This window comes from Saccopteryx leptura, chromosome 2 (genome assembly GCF_036850995.1).
Source record: "Saccopteryx leptura isolate mSacLep1 chromosome 2, mSacLep1_pri_phased_curated, whole genome shotgun sequence".
NCBI lineage: Eukaryota > Metazoa > Chordata > Mammalia > Chiroptera > Emballonuridae > Saccopteryx > Saccopteryx leptura.
Genome location: NC_089504.1, coordinates 136,212,350 through 136,233,083, shown reverse-complemented (window position 1 = coordinate 136,233,083; position 20,734 = coordinate 136,212,350). Strand labels below are relative to the sequence as shown.

Here is a 20,734-nt window from a genome sequence, read left to right as displayed (position 1 = left end):
CTCTTTTGAATGAATTATGAAAAGTGCCCCCTCCCTCAGGGCAGATGCAACCAGCTGCAGGGCTCTGTGGTTGTTGAACAGAGAATGAGCTAGTTTTTATCCCTCACAGCTCATGTCAATTCAGCCTGCACAACACGTTTGAGAATCTGACTTAAGTGTTTGAATTGAATTAAAAGTCCAGTGAGCCTGACCTGTGGTGGCGCAGTGGGATAAAGCACCAACCTGGAATGCTGAGGTCTCCGGTTCAAAACCCTGGGTTTGCCTGATCAAGGCACATATGGGAGGTTGATGCTTCCCAATCTCCCTTCTCTCTCATATACACACACACCTCTCTCTCTCTCTCTCACCCCTCTTTCAAATGAATAAATTCAATCTTTAAAAAAAAAAAAGTGAGCAAGTAGAATGTTGAAAGCCAAATTAAAGCCTTGCCTTCTAGAAAAAATATTTTGTTCTCCTTCCAGGAAGGAGGGAGCTGATTGAATCGGAGACGAAGTCCTTTTCCCTTCCCCATCCTAGTGGAATTCCTTCACTTGTGTGGTGTATGTGTGCACACGTGCACCATGAAGGTATAAGCCGTAGGGTTTTAGTGTTTTCAACAGAACTGTGGTCACTATTGTAATAATGGCTATTTTTGATGCCTTTATGGGCTGGGCACTCTGTTGAGCCACTAGCACACTTCATCTTATTGAAATCCTTTCAATAATCTTGTAAGGGAGAAATTATGATGACCAGTTGCACTTGAGGCATCAGAGAGCCAGGGAGATTATGGGCTAGCCTGGCCTCCCAGTTCATACCTGAGTCAGCCAGGATTCCGTGAGACTTCCTAGCCTGTGCTTGTTTGACTACACCCAGCGGCCCTGTCGCATCAAGGGGGCCACGAGGGACCCTTAGAGACCCATGTGGCAACCAAGGCATCATATAAAGAGGTGATTAAAACTTCGCAACCTGTAATGTTGTGACATTATTTTATGAATGTTACTTTGACAAATATAAGTGAAATATAAATAAATCCAATTAGATATGTGAATAGATATGAATCATGACCAGGACTAGAATTTCTACTTTCTTTGGCAACTTCCCTACTGAAGCTTTTTATATTATGTTTTCAAATGAAACTCTTAGGTCTAGAAGGAAATTAAGAGAACATTTAAAAAATTGTGTAACCAAAGAAGCATTTGAAAAATGAATAGAGATCTAATTTTTATGGGTTTCTGACTTGCAATACTGATTGACATTTTCCGCAAACCTTAAAACCCTGACAGTTATCTGAATAATGATTGTTTATGTGTCATGTATACTCTATACTGAGAGCCAATTGTCATTTTATAGTGTCCTCCTCAGGAGCTTTCAGTGTGCCTGAGCATTGGAGTTTAAGACCAAATTGCCTAGATGTGAAACTTGAAAGATTTCTCCTTTGTTAAAGCACAGAGCATATCTGTCTTTAACATAAAACATGAATTCCAAGTGAAATAAGACTCGAATTTCCCCAAAGTAAGATTCTTGTAGGAAAAGTGAATTCTAAAGATGTTTGCCGAGATTGTGCAGGAACAGCCCATCCACACTTTCTGGTCCTTACAGCTTTGATAGTCAGCATTACCCCCTCCCCCGCCCCCGCCCCCCCACATCTTAAAATTAAAGGTATTAAGGGTGGGTGCCTAAGAAATGGACTGCTCTCTGGACCAAGAGCAGGTTTCTCTTCTTCAGCATCGACATTGCCTACATCCCTGAGAAGGGTTTTCCGTCTTCCTAGGCCGCCCTCTCTGTTGCGGGCCTTTGCCCATAGCACGGCCGACGTGAGCATAGTGCAGCTGACGCTGCAGGGAGGCACTTTCTTTCGGGAGGAGCCAGGGTTGGCAGGAAGCCCAGGCAGCCAAATGTCCTCCTTGGCCTCTGCGTGAACTCAGTGTATGAAACCGTGTATGTCCGAGAGCTGCTGGATTACGCTCTGTTGTTATGAGTTGCTGCAGAGTATGTACGTGAGGACTTGGGCAGAGAGCGAGGCTGGGCCTTCGCTTGGAGACCTCTGGATTGGAAAAGGGGGCTCTGTAAAGATTTAAGTGAAACGTCTTCCTCTCCGTGCCCTAAGTCTAAGCACAGTCCCCAGCCTAAATTACTCACCCAGTAACAAGCATGGGAATGGGACAGAAAGAGACTCAACTGGGCCAGCTGGGCCTGCATTCTGCTTGGATACAACAGGTGGGGAGGAGGGCTGCTGACCTCTCCCACTAGCAGCGGTGGCCTAGTCTGTCCTGGGTACTGACCATGTGATTTGAAAATCCTAACGAGCAGGTCACAGGTGGCACTTTGGGGAGAGGCTGCCCTGCTCCAGGTACTATTAGAGACCAGAGCAAGCAGCCTCAAAATACCACACAATGACACATTGATTATTTTGAATTAAAGTTATTGGAAAGCAAACAATGCGAGGTGTTGGAAGAAGACGACTTTGGATGGTGAACATACAATGCAATACACACATAATGTATTATAGAATTATACATCTGAAATCTATATAATTTTATTAAGCAATGTCACCCCAATAAATTCAATTAAAAAAAAGAAAAGTACATTGATCCTCTTTCGTCTCCTTGAATGCAGGAAATAAATCTCCTGTGAAAGGTGCCCTTCTTGCTTTGAGGACGGTAGTACTGAGACACACGTCCTTATAGCCAGAGTGAAGGATTTCAAGGCTGAAAGCCTATCTAAACAAATCTTGTTACTTCTTTACTAATTTACTGCCAAACCCAAACTGTGCTTAGATTTCTTAGTAATGAGTACTCACGCCTAAGTTTCTTTGTCCTGTCATGTCCTCATGAATTTACTGTTACTTTGTCTAAAGAGTATAAAAAGCTGCCTGCTTTGATCATTTCTCTGAACATCATTTATGATTTCCTGTGTGCACATATTAAATTGGATTTGTTTCCTGTTAATCTGGTCTTGCATCAATTTTATTATTAGTCTAGTCATAACTACTCAAGAGGAATCAAGGAGTGGAATTCCCTCCCCTCCACAGTATCAAAAGGGACCTAGTGATGAGGGTGACACCAGGTGAGGACTGGGACAGGCTTAGGGGAAGAGGCCATATCTGGGGAGATCATTTTCCCCGTATGTGTCTGAGTGAACAGAGATAGAACCAATATCAGTCATAGTTAGGGCTATTCTACTGCTGTTCAAGTGTTCAGGGTTTGAATCTCTTGTTTAATGTTAATTACTTTAGTTAGATTTCAGACACTTGACTGAAACACAGCAAAGAGTGGACCAGGTCCGGGAATGGGGGCTGCCAGCTGTGTTTGCAGGGAGCCATCACTGTCCAGGGAGGGCTATGCCCACGCCGGTCCCTGTGCGGCCGCCTGGACATCTCTCCTCTTGACTTCCCCACCTCCCCTGCTCTCCTGTCGGCTCTGTGCCCCCGGCCCAGGTCAAGTCTCACCTCTTCCTTGCAACTTCCCTTCATTTTCCAGTCCATGTTGATTTCTCCTTTTGCTGAACTGCTTTAGGCTTTTAGCATGTGCCCTCCTTGGGGCAGGGCAGAAAGTACAGAAAGGCCGTGTGGTATAGTGTTGAGAGTTTTGGCTTGAGAACCAGATGCTTAGGGTGAAGACTCGGTTCTGCTGCTTACTGGCTTTACGATCCCAGGCAAGCTTATTTACATCCTTATACCTCAGTTTCCCCATCGATAAAATGAGGATAGATATAACACCTGCTTCATAGTTGTTCTTTATTGTTGCTGTTGTGTGTACGTTTAAAGAATTAATACATGTGCTTAGAATTGTGTCTAACTCATGGTTTGCACTTATTGAAGAGGAAAAAATTTTCCTCTGCCTTTTTAGTTTCTTCTAGCTGGTCTGATAAATCAACATAAGAGAGTGACAAGATAAAATAAGCAAATGTGGTTATATATGTACTATGGCAATGCCACTTACTTGAGAGAGAAACCCTGCATGCATGAAAGGTTCAGAGACAGAAAGGGACAATGAGGTTTATCTGGCATTCTAAGCAAAGAGGTAAAGTGACTTGAAGTTTCAGTGGGAGGAAGGTCATTCACAGGGTGATCAAAAGAACAAATGTTCAAGCCCTGGCCAGTTTGCTCAGTAGTAGAGTGTCAGCCCCACATGTGGATGTCCCGGGTTTGATTCCCAGCCAGGGCACACAGGAGAAGCACCCATCTGCTTCTCCACACTTCCCCCCTTTTTCCTCTCTGTCTCTCTCTTCCCCTCCTGCAGCCAAGACTCCAATGGAGCAAAGTTGGCCCAGGCGCTGAGGATGGCTCCTCGGCCTCTGCCTCAGGCACTGGAATGGCTCCAGTTGCAATGGAGCAATGCCCCAGATGGGCAGAGCATCCCTGCCTGGTGGGCGTGCCAGGTGGATCCTGGTCAGGCGCATGTGGGAGTCTGTCTCTGCCTCCTGCTTTTCACTTCAGAAAAATACAAAAAAAAAAAGAACAGATGTTCAATAATTAGAAGTTTGCCCTGCTCTATATATGTCATAAAAAGTTATCTCTGGCCTGACCTGTGGTGGCGCAGTGGATAAAGCGTCAACCTGGAAATGCTGAGGTCGCCGGTTGGAAACCCTGGGCTTGCCTAGTCAGGGCACATATGGGAGTTGATGCTTCCAGCTCCTCCCCCTTCTTTCTCTCTGTCTCTCCTCTCTCTCTCTCTCTCTCTCTCTGTCTCTCCTTCTCCTCTCTAAAATGAATAAATAAATAAAAAAAAATTATCTCTGGTGATCATTCTTAATTTGGGCTAGGCCCCAAATTTAACATTTTAAGGGAAAGGTAGAAGTTTTTCTTTTGCCTACAAGGTCTTGAATGCCTTCAGCTCAGAGTAACCCAGATGCCAGTAGCACATGTTGGGGAGGGGCATGTTCTGAGCCCCTTCACACTCAACAAATGTTAGCTGATATTTAATGTTAAATGTTTGCATTTATCCCTTTTATGTATTGCTTCTATGACTTAACTCAGTGTCCAATATTGTGCCTCTTAAATTGAATATTGCTGTTAGAATAGCTTGCTATTTTTCAAAGTGATGAGTTGTAGTGGCCTTTTGTTCTTTTCCTAAATTGATGAGGTATATACTGGTATCCTGAATTATCTTTTTAAACATATGTCATTAATGTGTTTGTACTTCCGAGCGTAGTGTTTGAAATGCAAGCATTCTCTTGAGAAAGGGAAGACAGAGGTTAGTTGGCATCGATGTGAGAGATAGTGGAGCATTACCTGAAAGGAGCACAGTCTGCATGTATTCTGACCTCCTTCACCACCTGGGGAACACTGGGACAAGTTACTTGAACATTAATACCTGAGCTTCTCCATTTGTAAGTGAATTATATTAGTAGTGCGTGCCTTATAGAAATGGGTTAGGGATTATGCACAAGAACCATGCCTGGGGCACACAGTAGGTATTTACTAAACGGTTGCAAGAATGCTTGCATTTCAAACACTATGCTCGGAAGTACAAACACATTAATGACATATGTTAAAAAAAATAATTCAGGATACCAGGATATACCTCATCAATTTAGGAAAAGAACAAAAGGCCACTACAACTCTATCACTTTGAAAAAGAGCCTGCTTGTAAGTCTCCTGGGAACCTTTAGAGTTTAGGAGAAAAAAGGAAAGCTACACACTTGAGGAAAGGAGGGGGAGGAAAGACTTGGGCTTACTCAAAAGAGAGCAGGTACTGGGTTCTTTGTCTTAAGAGAGAGTGCACCCTGGTTTCTTTGTCTTAGAGGGCTTTTATCTGTTTTCTAAAGGCAAGAATTTTAGGGGAGTTTTAAGGGAAGGATCACAATAGAATATTCATCAACTTTCCAGGCATGTCCTTTGATATGCTGATTCATCAAAATGAGCATCAAGATGGGGCAGGGTTATTTTCTGGTCTGTTCCACCTTTAAAGAATGCCACCTAAGGGAGACCTTGACCAAGGTGGGTCTGTTCCAGCAGGGTCTGGAAGGTATAAACCAGTGTTTTTCAACCACTGGTCCATGGACTGGTTTTGGTTTGCCAGACATTTCATGCTGGTCCACGATAGAGTTAACTATCCTACTGTTGTATGAAGATTATAGACCCTAAGATCTTAGTCGAATTCGCTTATACTCAGGGTGATTGTCACTTACCAGCTTTATCACTGATGAAAATACTATTTAGATTGTCTTAAATATATTTGGAACTCGCAGGCTGGTTCAGGCAACCTTTTGCACCATGCAGAGCATTTACAAACCACACACAATAGATAAAAAACATTCGGACAAAATTATGTAGTATTCAATACATTGTACATGTGGAGTTTAGAAATTATGGACCAGCCTGTACCATGCTGTAATGTTTTGTTCGGTAAGATAAAACTTTATTCTTTGCATCTTTCTGTTTCTGGCTGGCTAGGTCACTTGTACCCAAGAATAAAAAGGTTGTAAACCACTGTTGTAAACCATTTGCTCCTAAGTGTCTGTGGTTTGGGAAGATAAGACCTTGGGATTTATTAACTGCCTGTAAATTACTCAGCTATCTGTTTAATTATCTGTCTCAGTCTCCCCATTCCACTTGTCAAGAAGTTTTCCTAGCTCCTTACTGTCCTGTCTCACACATATTCCAATAAGAGAGTCAGAAAATATGATTATATTATCATAGGCTGTTTTTAATCTTTTTCTCAGTGTAAAAGTTTACCTTGTGTTTCTGCACCAATGTGTATCGCAAGTAGCAGTGGTTTCATTCGTATGGATTCCTTGATGGCTCTGGTGTATAACAAGTCTGGACTGGATAAAAAAAGGAAAGCTGCACAGCCAGTGCTGTCTGTCAGCATGGCAGGAGAGGCCACCCAGCGCAGCGAGAAGGCGTGGAGCCGCCATTAGAAGATTCAGTTCCTGTCTGGGATTCACGGTCAGTTCAGGATCAGGAATAGGGAGTCAGGGCTTTCTGTTATGTTCACCTTATGTGGATCTTTCAAGGATTAAATTTTAGCTTAGAATGAAAAGCCCTTTAACATAGAAAATGCCATACAAAATATATACATAAGATGCATCTTCTTGTAATGGATTCTTATTTTGGCAAATTAAATTATCTGGTTAGTAGAAAATTTCTAAATGTACATGAAATGAATGACCAACTAACACAAAATTCAAGTACATTAAGAAAAGAACACCTAAATCATGCGCTGAATAAATATAACAAATATGAAAACATAACATGCTCTTCTTTATTCTTATGGTAAGTTCTTTCCACCAACTTGGCAAGAACTTCTCATCTGTTTCTGAATGGGATATCTCAGAAATTTTCAGAATAACTGTTGTTCATCATTTTCCCATTAGGGCTGCTGGGCCCTTTACACTTTGTTTAGGACCTCAGAATAGACACTGTACCAATGTCATATAGAGCTGACCCTGATGTGCTGGAAATTGGCTGGGGCCATCTCTGTGTAAAGCACGCTACTGGCTGCTCATTGCCATCAGAATAATGTCCAAACTTGACAATGGGATATGAAGGCTTATGGTGAAGTGGGTCCTGTCTGTGTCTCCAGCTTCCCTGCTCACCAGTCTGCCAGTATTAGATCCTGGAGCCAGAATGAACTTCCACTTCCTTCATACTGCTTTGCCCTTGCTCAATCCTAGGCCTCTGTAAACGTGTCTTACTCCTTCTCTGCTCACCCAATTCACTCTTCATCTTCCTCAGATGTCAATTTTATTGTCATTCTCTTGGGGCATCCTCACCTGTCCCTCTTGATGTTTCTACCTGCTGCTTCTCTCTGTGGGGTGGGCTGACTGATTACTTCACAATGCAGTGATACCCTTTCAGCTCCTTGTAGCCATCTTTCTTACTGAGAATTTCTGACTCAGCCCACTGTGCATGGAATCCGCATTTTGACCTGCAGCAACCACTACATGCATTATTGTACGAGGATACTTCTTAAAAGACTCTGAGGATTGTGCACTGCCTCAGTTCATTCATTTGTAGAAAGAACTCTTATTATGGGTCTTAGTATAGACCTGTATGAACTGATCAAGATATTGAAGATGAACTTTATTATTTTTAATTGCATAGAGGTCATTGCCTTGTTAACATCGCAGAAAATGCCATTTAATAAGTAATCTGTGGTGCAACTGGTGATGAATAGACCAGCTCCATTTTCCTTTTACACGGTATAGAGAACAGTGGTTGTTTTGAGTTTGGGTGTGGGTCTCACCTGCACCTCTCGCCAGATCCTGAGTAAGTACCTCCTTCAGCTTCATTCACAAGTTGGGGATTAGTATGGACGCACAGAGCTGGTGAGAAGATTACATTAAATTAAAGAGGTAATGTCCTTGTTGTTCAAATAAGTTTGTAAATATGATGTATATGTTTGCTCGCTTATATTAATATATAGTTTGCATTGGGTGTGGGGGACAGGCTGTAAGAAAGCAGAGTTGTTATGGCCTAAGGTTTAGTTTTAAGACTAAGCCTTTCCCACCCTAAGTGACTTTGTATCAAAAACTTCCTTGTTTGTATATTGGTTAAAGGTTTTGATTCCTACACTATAAAATGGGGCACAGGAACCCATGCTGGAAGAGAGCAGAGAAAGGCCACGTGGAGGAGAGGAGAGGCAGCCAAGATGGCAGAGTGCTGAAAGAGAAGGCAGTTTGTGCAGAGTTTGTGAAGAAAGAAGGAGATGGGGAACAGAGGTGAATGAGGCTGGTGAGGTAAAAACTTTTGATTCCAGGAAACTTGGATAGTCAGTGACTTTAGGAGCCCTTAATGGAAAGGGAAATGTTTTCCCACTGTGTGTATTTCTTGCCCGCTGGGTACAAGCTAGGATTAAAGGTAATGGCCCACCAATTCTTGGCTCCATTGTTTCATTGCCGTCTGTCCGAATCAAATGCGAACCTGCACGGGCCAGACAGTTGTGATGGTGGCCACGGCTACTGGCTTTACAGTGATTAACACAGTGACTGGCACATGTTGACGGTATTTAGTACTCCCTATTATTAATGAATTGAAACTTACCTGGCTATTAATGATGGAAAACGTGATATCACCAAAACTAAATTTGTGCTATTATGTGTGGAAGGAATAAAAATTGAGCTTCTAACTAAATTCAATGTGGAAAGAATATAAATTAGACCATCTGACTAAGTTAATGAAGCTTAAACTCATTTACTTTTGACACTGAAGTACTGTGACCTTTTGCAAATTAGTTAACATTTCTGTACTTTATTTTTCTTTTCATTTGTAAAACTACTTGAGGTTTTCTTCTTAAAATTTATTTATTGATTGATTTTAGAGAGAGAAGAGAAGTGTAAAGCCAGTATTCACGGCCACCATCACAGCCGCCTAGCCAGTGCAGGTTCACATTTGATTTGAACAGACGGTAATGAAACAACAGAGCCAAGAATTGGTGGGCCATTAGCTTTAATCCTAGCTTGCACCCAGCGGGCAAGAAATACACACAATGGGAAAACACTTCCCTTTCCATTCAGGGCTCCCAAAGCCACTGACTTATCCGAGTTTCCTAGAATCAAAGTTTCTAACTCACCAGTCTTATTCACCTCTGTTCCCCATCTCCTTCTCTCTGCACAAACTCTGCACAAACTGGCTTCTCACTCAGCACTCCACCATCTTGGCTGCTTCTCCTCTCCTCCATGTGGCCGTTCTCTGCTCTCTTCTCTAATGCTAATCTCAGGAACTGAGAGAGAAATCTCCTGGTCTGCCCCACTTTATAGTATAGAAATCAAAACCTTTAATCCAATATACAAATAAGGAAGTCTCTGATACAAAGTCACTTATCTGAGGCATAACGGGATTCCTCATGAGAGTGCACCACCCCACATCATGCAATCAGTCAAGGGTGTGGGGAAAAGCTTAGTCTTAAAACTAAATCTTAGGCTATAATGACCCGGCCTGCTTACAGCCTGTCCCCCAGACCCAATGCAAATTATAAGCGAGCAAACATATATATCATATTTACAAACTTATTTGACCAACAACCACAAGAGGAAAGAAGAGTGAGATAGATAGACAGAGAAACATGTATTTGTTTTTCTACATATTAACACATTAGTGGTTGTTTCTTGTATATACTCTGACCAAAAATCAAACCCACAACCTTGGTTATCGTGATGATGTTCTCACCAACTGAGCTATCTGGCCACCTACCTGACTTGCTTTGAGTCCTTTCAGTTCTAACTTTGCTTTTCCGAGTGGCTAACAGAACTGAAATTTTATTCCCTTGTGTTCTCTCTGACTTTTTTCCCACCATTCTGTGTGTGATAATGTAAGTAAATATTTATTTGTAAGGAACATACTGAGTTAAGAATTTAAAATTGCTGGACAACAATGTTACCACAGCCACAGAATGGGGTATTGAAAGTCAGTATAGGTTTCTGAGTGAATTCAATTGAGCTGCATCCTGGTCTTCTTAGAATAGCTAGCTCTTTCTCTTCAGAATCCACATTTAAATATCAAAGGAGACATCAAAGGTTGTTCTGCTCCTCTGTAGAAGGCCTTTGGTTATTAAGATTTAGATGAAGCACTTTATAGCTTCAAGGAGAGTGCATTAAAGAGAGAACCCAACCCCACTTACATGTCCTTTGTTGCTTTTGTTAGGTTTATAATCTTTTTCTAATGTAAGCTTTATCTCTGTTATTTTGGTCAACTGAAAAATCGTTTCCTTGTGTTTCAAAGACAAGCAGGTTTTGGAATTCCTATTCTAAAAAGCTTTGAATTCAAATTTTTTGGGTCATAGTGTGTAACTCTTTATTAATCTCCTTTATTACCTTGACAGAGCAGGAGATATTAAATTAGTATGAGTGATGTTCTAGAAAGAATTCATTATATAGCTTTTTATAATTTATTGGTATAATGTTAAATTGTAACAACTCTTTGATTCTGAGATTTTTGACACTGGAGCTGTTATTAAAGCAAAAGTGATCAGGTTTTAAGAGATTCTGAGAAGAGCTGGGAAATACAGTATAACATCTTCATTTAAACCACCAGGATTTAAGGGAAGGGAAAGAGTACCATAGAAATGGCATTCTTATTTTGGACCCTGGTGTAGCACTAGAGGGTACGGAGAACACAGAAAAAGAAAGAGGGTTGATTTGTTAACCACTAACCTACACGAGAATATTAGACCTCAGTTGTTGAGTTTGGCTAAGAAAAGAATTCAGAGTCAGGAATTGAAATACAAATAAAAATTTATTTAGAAAGTCACAAAGGTATAAGAAGTGAGCCAACAGGGCTTCATGGACTCTCGAAACAAGTTACAAAGGTGAAAGAAGGCCCTTGGAGCTTAGGAAAAAGAAAGGCAAAGAAGAACGCCCCCAGGGGAAAGAGAGGACTAAAGCATGAACAAACTCCAGGGAGAGAGCACAGGAGCTGGGTCCATCATTGGGTAAGGCAAGGGTCAGGAACCTATGGCTCGCGAGCCAGATGTGGCTCTTTTAATGGCTGCATCTGGCTCACAGACAAATCTTTAATAAAAAAAATAATAACGTTAAAAATATAAAACATTCTCACGTATTACACAATCCATTCATTTCCTACCGCTCATGTTCATGGTTGCGGATGGCTGGAGCCAATCACAGCTGTCCTCCGGGACAACACCAAATTTTTATTGGATAATGCATAATGTACACAGGTTGTTGTATGGCTCTTACAGAATTACATTTTAAAATATGTGGCGTTCATGGCTCTCTCAGCCAAAAAGTTCCCAACCCCTGGGTTAAGGGCTTTTATCTGGAGGTCCCAGGGGAGGATCTCAATTGAATACTCATCAGCTTTCCAGTGTGTCTTCTCAGGGTCATGGTCTCAGTTGATGGTTCAGCACCAGGGCAGGGGGTCATTAGTCATCACAGCTGTGCCTGAGGTCAGCCATGGTATTGCCCCACCTGGCCTTGCTGTTTTTGTGGGCCTGGAGCTGAAACACAACTGAGCCTAGATGTTGTCTCTAGGGCAGGGGTCGGGAATCTTTCTGGCTGAGAGAGCCATGAACGCCACATATTTTAAAATGTAATTCCATGAGAGTCATACAATGACCCGTGTACGTTATGCATTATCCAATAAAAATTTGGTGTTGTCCCGGAGCACAGCTGTGATTGGCTTCAGCCACCCGCAACCATGATCATGAGCGGTAGGAAATGAGTGGATTGTAATACGTGAGAATGTTTTATATTTTTAACGTTATTTTTTTTTTAATTAAAGATTTGTCTGTGAGCCAGATGCAACCATCAAAAGAGCCACATCTGGCTCATGAGCCATAGGTTCCCGACCCCTGCTCTAGGGCTTAATGCTAAAGGGAGTGGTGTACAAGGGCTTGTAAGGGAGTCCTGTGAGGCTATTCTCCGACCCCCTTATTCCTCCTCTAAGGAGGTTGACCACATGACCAGTGATAAGAAAGGTCAGGGGGTCTGAACTGCATGACTAGTGATATGCTAGGGGAGAAAAGGTCACCCTGGGGGCCAAGTCCCACCTTAGTTGTCCATTGCCTGGCACCTGGGGCTTTCCGCCCTGGTGACCTTCCACACCAGGCCTCTCATTCCTACTCTGCTCAGGCCTGTCTAACTGCCTACTGTTTCAGATTGTAGGCAGGTGAATATTTTAAAAATTCTAGTTGGGTCTGTACACATTTATGATCATCTATCTTACTATACATATCAATCGTCTACTGACACAATACAGTAATACTGTGTTAACAAAGTTCAGTGACATAAAATAATAAGCATTCATTTAATGTTCAAGTTCATGGGTAGGTGATTGAGGGTGGAGATTATCCTGGTCTCAGCTCAGACTTCTCAGTTGGATTTGAGGCCTGAGTAACTCTGAAGGGAGAGGTCACATTTAGCTCTGATTGTGTAAACACGATCAACTGCAAAGGTGGATATTAATAGTCAGAAAACTTGGGATCAGGAGAACAGAAAATTGGGGGTATGGAGGAGCACAGTGTTGGGAATTTACTTTGTATAATCTTGATCTTTTGCTTTTATTTGCCCAAGATCATGGATTGTTAAAAATGCAGAATTTGACGATGCCAATACCCTTGTTTAAAAACAACATTCAGTTGAGTTCATTTAAAGATTATATTGCTTTTATTCGGTGATTCGTGAAATCAGGCAGCATCTTGTCTAGCAAATAAACACAAAGCTCCTGGAAGCTGTACAAAATGAAAGGCTTTTGTAGGCAGAAGGTGGTGGGACAGGAAGTTCCTGGCAAAGAGTGGATGTCTGTGTCTCCTTCATTTAGAGGACAGCAGGGGTCTATCAGGCAGGTTACTCACTAGTACTGACCAGATGGACTGATTTAAGGTTCCACTCCTGAGGGAGGTTGAAACTGTAATTAAGTTAAGTAGTATTAAGTCTTGGTCTGGTGATATGGGCTTAGCACAAGTGACTCCAGTTTGGGCCTGTTGTCTCTCTTTTAACACCCAAAACTAATACTAAAAAAATTTTTTTTTATTGCAACAACATAGATGGGCCTTGAAGTTATTATGCTAAGAGAAATAAATCAGGTGGAAAAAAGTTTCACTCATATATGGAATATAAAAATGAAAACAAAACAAACCAATAACACAGAAACCTTATAAAGTCAGACAACAGCGTGGTGGTGAGCGGAAGGGGACAGGTGGAGGGAGGGCAAAGTGGGTAGAGGGGCTCGATTGTGTGGTGATGGATGGAAGCTAAACACTTGGTGGTGAGCATCATGTCTGTAGTACATACAGATGTCGATTTATAATGTCTCACACCTGAAACTTATACAATGTTATAAGCTAATATTACCTCAATAAAAAAATAAGTTACAATACAAAATAATAAAAATATATCTTTTCACATGGAACTTCGAGCTGCAAAGGGTCTACTCAAGGAGGGGGGTCAACTAATATTTGCTTACTCCTAATCCCTTGACATTTCTTTTTTTAGTTTCAGTAGGTTTCTCTCTGTTTTCCTTCAGTTGTCATTTATGATGTCATCACATTGGTGAAATATCCAAAGATCATAATAGTTTAGACCTAAAAGGGTCTGTGAAACCATTTAGTCCAACTCTCTTTGATGGAAGGAAAAAAACAACAAAGCTCCTGGAGACTGTAACGAATGAGCTGAAAACACAAGAATAGAGCTCTGGGCCTTTGTTCCCCTTCTCGTGGTTTCCTCAGTGGTTTGGTTTTGTTGTTGGGATTTTCTCTGACTACTGGGAAGATAAATCAGTGATGGGTTTTGCATAGTGCCTATAAGGCACTTTCAAATGCTTTAGCTTATGGTTGAAATGAATAGATGAGAGAATCTGATATAATAGTTAAGTATTACTTCTAGGTTTTTAGTCTACTCCTCTATTAAAAAAAGAATTATAATGTTGTGCCTCAAAATATTGTTGGAAGGGGTAAATAAATTGTTACAGTGTAATTACTTAGGCAAATAATAGTAAAATAGTAAATTAGTAGGAAATATCATTTCCTACTTTTATTATTGTTAATAATGATATCATTACTATTTGTTGTTGTGGTTTGTTTCTACTTCACAGACCCTACGTATATGATGGATTAATGGGGGAAATCTGTTGCCCAGTTTTGTTGTGAGTGGGCAGAGAGGTGCCGTGCATTCAGCCCTTAGGGTGCTCCCTGTGTGGGTTTAGGAATCTGAGCCTCTGACCTCTGTTTATCAAAAAAAGGGGGCTGTGTCATCTTGACTTCTTTCCTTATTTAATATTGGTAAGCAACTATAAGTAGAAGACTTGAAAAAAGGAATATTTTTTTCAATTATTGCTCTCTGTGTCATTCTAGGCTTTCACTGCTTTGAGATGCTACATCTTAAGAGTAAATTATTTGGTGCCTAAAAAAGCTTAACTTCTCAAGGAAATAGAATTTCTCATGGAGGAAGAATTTCTAAGCAAAGGGATACCTTATAAATTTAACTCACTGAAATAAACAGAATAGTGAGCTTGCAATAAAACAAAATATGAATTTACCAAAGTTTATCATTGAAAACAAATCCTAAACTCTATGGTTTGTTGTTTTCTAGAAAGAAAAACACTTCTAATTTTTTTTTACTTCTAATTTTTTAACTGTGTTAAAATAAACCAGCAAGATAGGGAACGAGAGAAATGAAGCTTCCAAGAGCAGGCCAACAGAAAGCACTTTTTCATTCAAATGTACTGCAACTCCAGCCTTCCCAACACCTTTTCCTTCCCAACACCTTTCCCTTCCCCGCAGCCATTTATCTTACTTAGAGGGAAAACAGAGATGTCCAGGCTTGGACTTTGTTGAGTTATTCTGAAAACAACGGTCAAAGTAGAAGCAGAGCTGAGAGAACGTGCTTAGCAGTGATTTAATCTTTTTGGAATCACAGACCAAGTTAACACCAAAGATCAAAGCCAAGGGATTTGCCTCAGAGAAATACACAGATGCAAACAGACACAAAATCCTGAGAACCAGTTTGGGATGTGGTGGACTCCCGTAAGCCTATTCAGGGGTGCACTTGTGTTGTGAGAGCTGATCATATCCCTGTTCGTCCTCCTTGCCAAGCTCTCTTTTGAGAGCTAAGGGAAAAGAAAGGGTTTAAATGTAGTGCTTGGAGATGGATCCAAGTCCAGGGATTGTTTAAAGCCGACTCTATGTAGTGTTTTTTTTTTTAGCTCATCTTTTCTCTATTCATTAAATACATTAAAGGTCAGATCCTCAGCTGTTTACAAACCAGGAGAGGAAAAGGGAAGCAAAAAGGAAGAGACCTGCCTCTGAGTGACACTGTCCCTTCCTTCCAGTGCCACTTGGACTCATTTTTTATGTGTCCAATCAAAGCCTAAGAACCACAGGTATTTTGTAAGCAGTTGCCAAGGTGGATATTTCTTTGTGAGACTAACCCACTCATCTTTTACAAAAGGATCTCTGTTCCATAGAACAGTCCCATTGTGTAAGAAGACCTCATTCAAATGCAAATTTTAAGAGATTCTGGGGAGAAATTCTTTGAGGAGAAATTGGATTAAAAATAGTAATAGAAAAAGTGAAAAGGGAAATAGGGATGAGTCGGAAAATGCTTGTGGATAATGCTAGTCATTTTGACTTTTTTTCCCTCCATTCTGTACTTTAAAATATAAAAATTCATATGTTGGTGAAAATTTCCCGCTTTAGGTTTTGGGGGTTTTTTTTGTGTATTTTTCTGAAGTTGGAAACAAGGAGGCAGTCAGACAGACTCCCGCATGCGCCTGAACGGGATCCACCCAGCACGCCCACCAGGGGGCGATGCTCTGCCCATCTGGGGCATCGCTCTGTTGCAACCACAGCCATTCTAGCACCTGAGGCAGAGGCCACAGAGCCATCCTCAGCGCCCAGGCCAAACTTGCTCCTTGGCTGTGGGAGGGGAAAAGAGAGACAGAGAGGAAGGAGAGGGGGAGGGGTGGAGAAGCAGATGGGCGCTTCTCCTGTGTGCCCTGGCCGGGAATCGAACCCAGGACTCCTGCACGCCAGGCCGACGCTCTACCACTGAGCCGACCAGCCAGGGCCTCCCGCTTTAGGTTTTTAATTGTGATTTGTTAATACAAGCCCCTTCTCCCTTCCCTTTCATTGTCTTCACTAAAGCCTGTCAATCAAATGCTGTACATATGGATTGTGGTGCTCCCACTGGGTTCCAGTGAGTGCTAGTGCTGTGTCAGATGCAGGGTCTACACAAGTCCCTGCTCCACTAGAAGTTGACATTCTTATAAATTATTTTGTTTCTAAAGGTTGTAGACAGGTGAGAATTATCCACTGCATAAGGGTGAGCTCTGATTCTAACCTTGGATAAGTGACTCAACCTCACACAGCCTTGGCGTCCTCTGTTGTCAGGGATAAGACACTTGTGAAATACAGTCTTTTGTGGCTGGAAGACATTGTTCTTCTCTAATTACATGAAGCAGGTAAATAAACTTCTATTTTGTTTAAGATCATTCCTGTGACCAGTGTAACCATAAAGTTGTCAGAATGCCTGTCTTGTTGGGATTAGACGGGATAGTAATATTTATAGCTAACAATGCTAGTAGGTGTTGTCTTATATATTATCTTGTTTATTCCCCCAACTTTTCTGTGAAGTAGATATTATCATTACCCTTCTCTTTTGTATGTGAGAAAAATAGATGTGTAAGGAGGTTAAGAAACTTGCCTGAAGTCTTCCAGACAGGAGGCAGTAGCGCTGGGGGACTGGAACCCAGGTGGTCTGGCTCAGAAACGGCGCTCCTGGCTTCGGGCTTTCCCAGCCTTTTTCGGAGTTACAGCATATTCACATTAAAAGGACAACATTAGTGTGTGGTGAACTCTCGACACTTATTTAAGGCTTTATTATTTTTTTTTCTTTCCTGTTTCAGGTATCTGACAGCAAGCAGTAATAGAAATTTCCTGCTTACCATGAGGCCATTCTTGAAAAGGGCCATTTTGGTCATAAGTTATGTAAGTACAGTACAAATACACTTTTGAAATATTTGATAAGAGATGTTTCACTTTAACTTGGCTCAGAGGCATGATCCAGAATGTTTAACAGAATTAGCAACAGAGTTTAACACCTTGATCTTAGGATCAAAGAGTTAACATTTCATAAATGTTACAAAGCATTAGAAAGTATGTGTGAAAGAGTTCTAGGGATACATAAACTCCATGACAGCGACAGTGAAAATTAGAGTATTTTGCAAGTTTCTTTCCCGGTGCTGATGGTGAGTTGTCTTAGCTGAGTTGTCGCACCTGACTGCCTCAGTTATCTATTGCTGCATAACAAACTTCCCCACAGCATAGTGGCTTAAACAACCACTGCCATATATCTGCCCCCAGTGCTCTAGTTTGGGCAGCATCCAGCTGGATGGTTCTTCTGCTCATGATGAATTTTGGCTGGGTTACTCATGCAAATTCATGCCACCATCCGCTAGGCTAGGTGGTTGGTCTCTCTGATACTTTATTTTTGAGGGCCCTTTCTGTGGCTGCTCTCCCTAGCAGGATACCCAGGACTTCTTACAGCTTGGCCACTCAGTTCCGATGACTCCGTTTCTTGACAAGAATGCTTATACAAAGAGGGGAGGAATTTTTGGTGGCCCTCTTTGGTGACTATCACGTTAAACATCCTTTTATGTTGTTAGATGTTTTTATGCAAGGAGATTAGGAGACCAATCTCTTATGCTGTTGCTGTTTCTCATAAATTCCCTGTCCGAATTTATAATAAGTTTTGACAGGAAACTTATGAAAATGTCTTTAAATTTAATGTTAACAATTAATGTGAGTTTTTTTCAACACTAAAACATGTTTATGGAAGAAGATGAGTATGAAAAAAACTAAATGAGGTAGAGAGCTTTGGAGGGACAATTTCAGCAGAACGGGCAAAACTTTCCTTAGAGAATTCCATCGTATCTTTGCAACAGGATGGCACCAGTTAATGATGAGATTCCTTTGGGTGACACACACACAAAAATGTTCCCTGGGGTTGTGAAAATAAGCTTTCATGAGTGTTCTGCTTCTAACATTTCCAAATGTGTTCATTCAAGACTCAGCAGTATTGAAATCGAGAAAGATACAAATAAGTGGAAATACACTGTGTTTGAGGAAAAGAAAAATATCATATAAATGCCCAGACTACCAAAAGCAATGTACAGATTCAACATAATTCCTATTAAAATACTAGTGGCATATCTACAGATCTAGAACAAATAGTTCAAAAATTTATATGGAATCACAAAAGACCCTGAATATCCTCAGCAATCTTTAGGGAATAAAACAAAAGTTGGAGGTATCACACTACCTAATATCAAACTATACTAGTTGGCCATAGTAATCAAAACAGTATGGTATATTAGCACAAGATCAGCCATACAGATCATTGGAACAAAATAGAGAGCCCAGAAATAAACCTATATCTTTATGGTCATTTAATATTTGACAAAGAATGCAAGATCATATAACCAGGTAAAGACAGTCTCTTTAATATATGATGTTGGGAAAATTGGACAGATACATGAAAATAATTAAACCAGACCACCCTCTTACCACCATCTATAAGAATAAACTCAAGATAAATTAAATTCCTACTCATTTTAAATGTTAGAATTTTATAGAAATACTCTCTAGAAAAAAGTGTTTGTGAAACAAAATATTTGTAAAGCATCTGGAATTATCCTTCTGAAAGGTGTGCCTTACCTCAACAAGCAATGATTTTCTTAACAAATCTTCTTTACTCTGAAGGTGATCGTTGTTTTGTACTTCCGCCTGTGGATAATGGGAGGATCTATGCCCCTCTTTTCAGAGCAAGATAATCCAGCTTCATTTTCACCTTACTTTCTTACAAGGTCAGTAGAAATACATTTTTTAAAAACTTTACTTAGTATTTATTAAATTGTTCTGTAATTTTAAATGTTAAGTTGACTTTTAAAGAAAGGAAGGTTGTGTTTTATTCAGGTTGTGGGGAACAAAGAAACTGCTATTTATACATTTAGAATTTTTTTAACAAATGGTGCTATTTTTTTCTTATTATTGCTATTTATCTCATAAGTAACAAACATTTTATTAAACATTTATCGTCAATAATAAGTGTCTGTTATGTGGCTCATATGGCAGATGTTACACAACAAAGCACAGAGATATGTGGAGGTTGATTGGGCATCATAACTATTTGTAAGATTAAAAATGAGTAGGGAGGTTGAAATTGGAAAAAAGAAATAAGCAATGATTGTTGCTAAGACATAGCTAATTATATCTTATCAACTGTCCTTAAGAGATTTACTGGTATTGGATCAAGAATGGATGTTGATCAGTAGATCTGGTTCATTGAGAAAAATTTCAGTTTCTTATTTATTTAGTCTGCTGTGATTTTCTGAGGCTTCCACATATAATTACATTTGATAATTTTAATATCTTTTCTTCAGGATATATTGTTGCTATAATATTTAAACATTAATGTGCCCTGTTTTTAAATTTTCATAGTTTTACATACTTACCATCTAATATCATTTTTATAATAATAACCTTCAATGTTGGGAGGTTTGTGATGATATAGAAATCTTGACTTAGAACTTGACTGATAGAGCCATTTATATTTTGGTTAACTTGTATCTCTTAGAGACAACAGATTGTTGGAATTTAATTTTATGCCAGGCAGTAATCTTTGCTTTATTTCACTCATTTACCTTATATGTTTTAATCGGTAGTTTTCTTTGCCTCGGACATGTTCCTAATCTTTTTCCTTTTCTTTAAAGACTGTTTTTCACTCCAGAAAGGACACCTTCATATTTGATGAAACCATTTCTATAATAGATATATGTCACAATTGTATTCATTCCTTACGCCACACATGCACTTGCATTTAAAAACCTTGAATACACCTTCAGAAATCATATGGCATTCAACCTCTAGTGTCCGCTTATCCTTTTGAGACAGTTTAGAGTCTTATAAATTGTTGTTTATGGCTGATATTTTTGAAAATGATGTTTAATTAATCCTTTAATTAAGATTGACATCTCTAACTCAGCTTTTTGTTTGTGTTGCAATCTGCTTATTCTTTTTAGGTATCTCTCATTGGCTTTCAAATCTCCAGGGCTCCTTGTCTGGACATGTTTGGCTCATTGATAAATTGTTTCAGTTTCTGTAGCTCCTTAAACAGCTACTTTCTTTGAAGAGAAAAAACAGCTTTGCCAGATCCTGTTCTTGCCTAATGGCTCCATTTCCTTGAGCTTTGGGTTGGTTTCCCTCCAAGCTTTCTTGTCTCCTGAATTTGAGCATTCATTCTTATCTCTGCAGTTAGATGCAGCCTGTTCCCTGAATTGCCGGTCTCCAAAAGCCAA

The 20,734-nt window shown here is 40.4% G+C and overlaps 1 protein-coding gene across 1 annotated transcript in view; it reads left to right on the top strand.

Annotated features, from left to right (window-relative positions):
* TMTC1 (transmembrane O-mannosyltransferase targeting cadherins 1) overlaps window positions 1–20,734 on the top strand; it is a 285,489-nt gene that overhangs the window by 116,169 nt on the left and 148,586 nt on the right. The window contains exons 6-7 of the mRNA XM_066368881.1: window positions 17,285–17,366; window positions 19,140–19,243. Of these exons, the coding sequence (XP_066224978.1) occupies window positions 17,285–17,366; window positions 19,140–19,243 (186 nt within the window). The remainder of the gene's footprint in view (window positions 1–17,284; window positions 17,367–19,139; window positions 19,244–20,734) is intronic.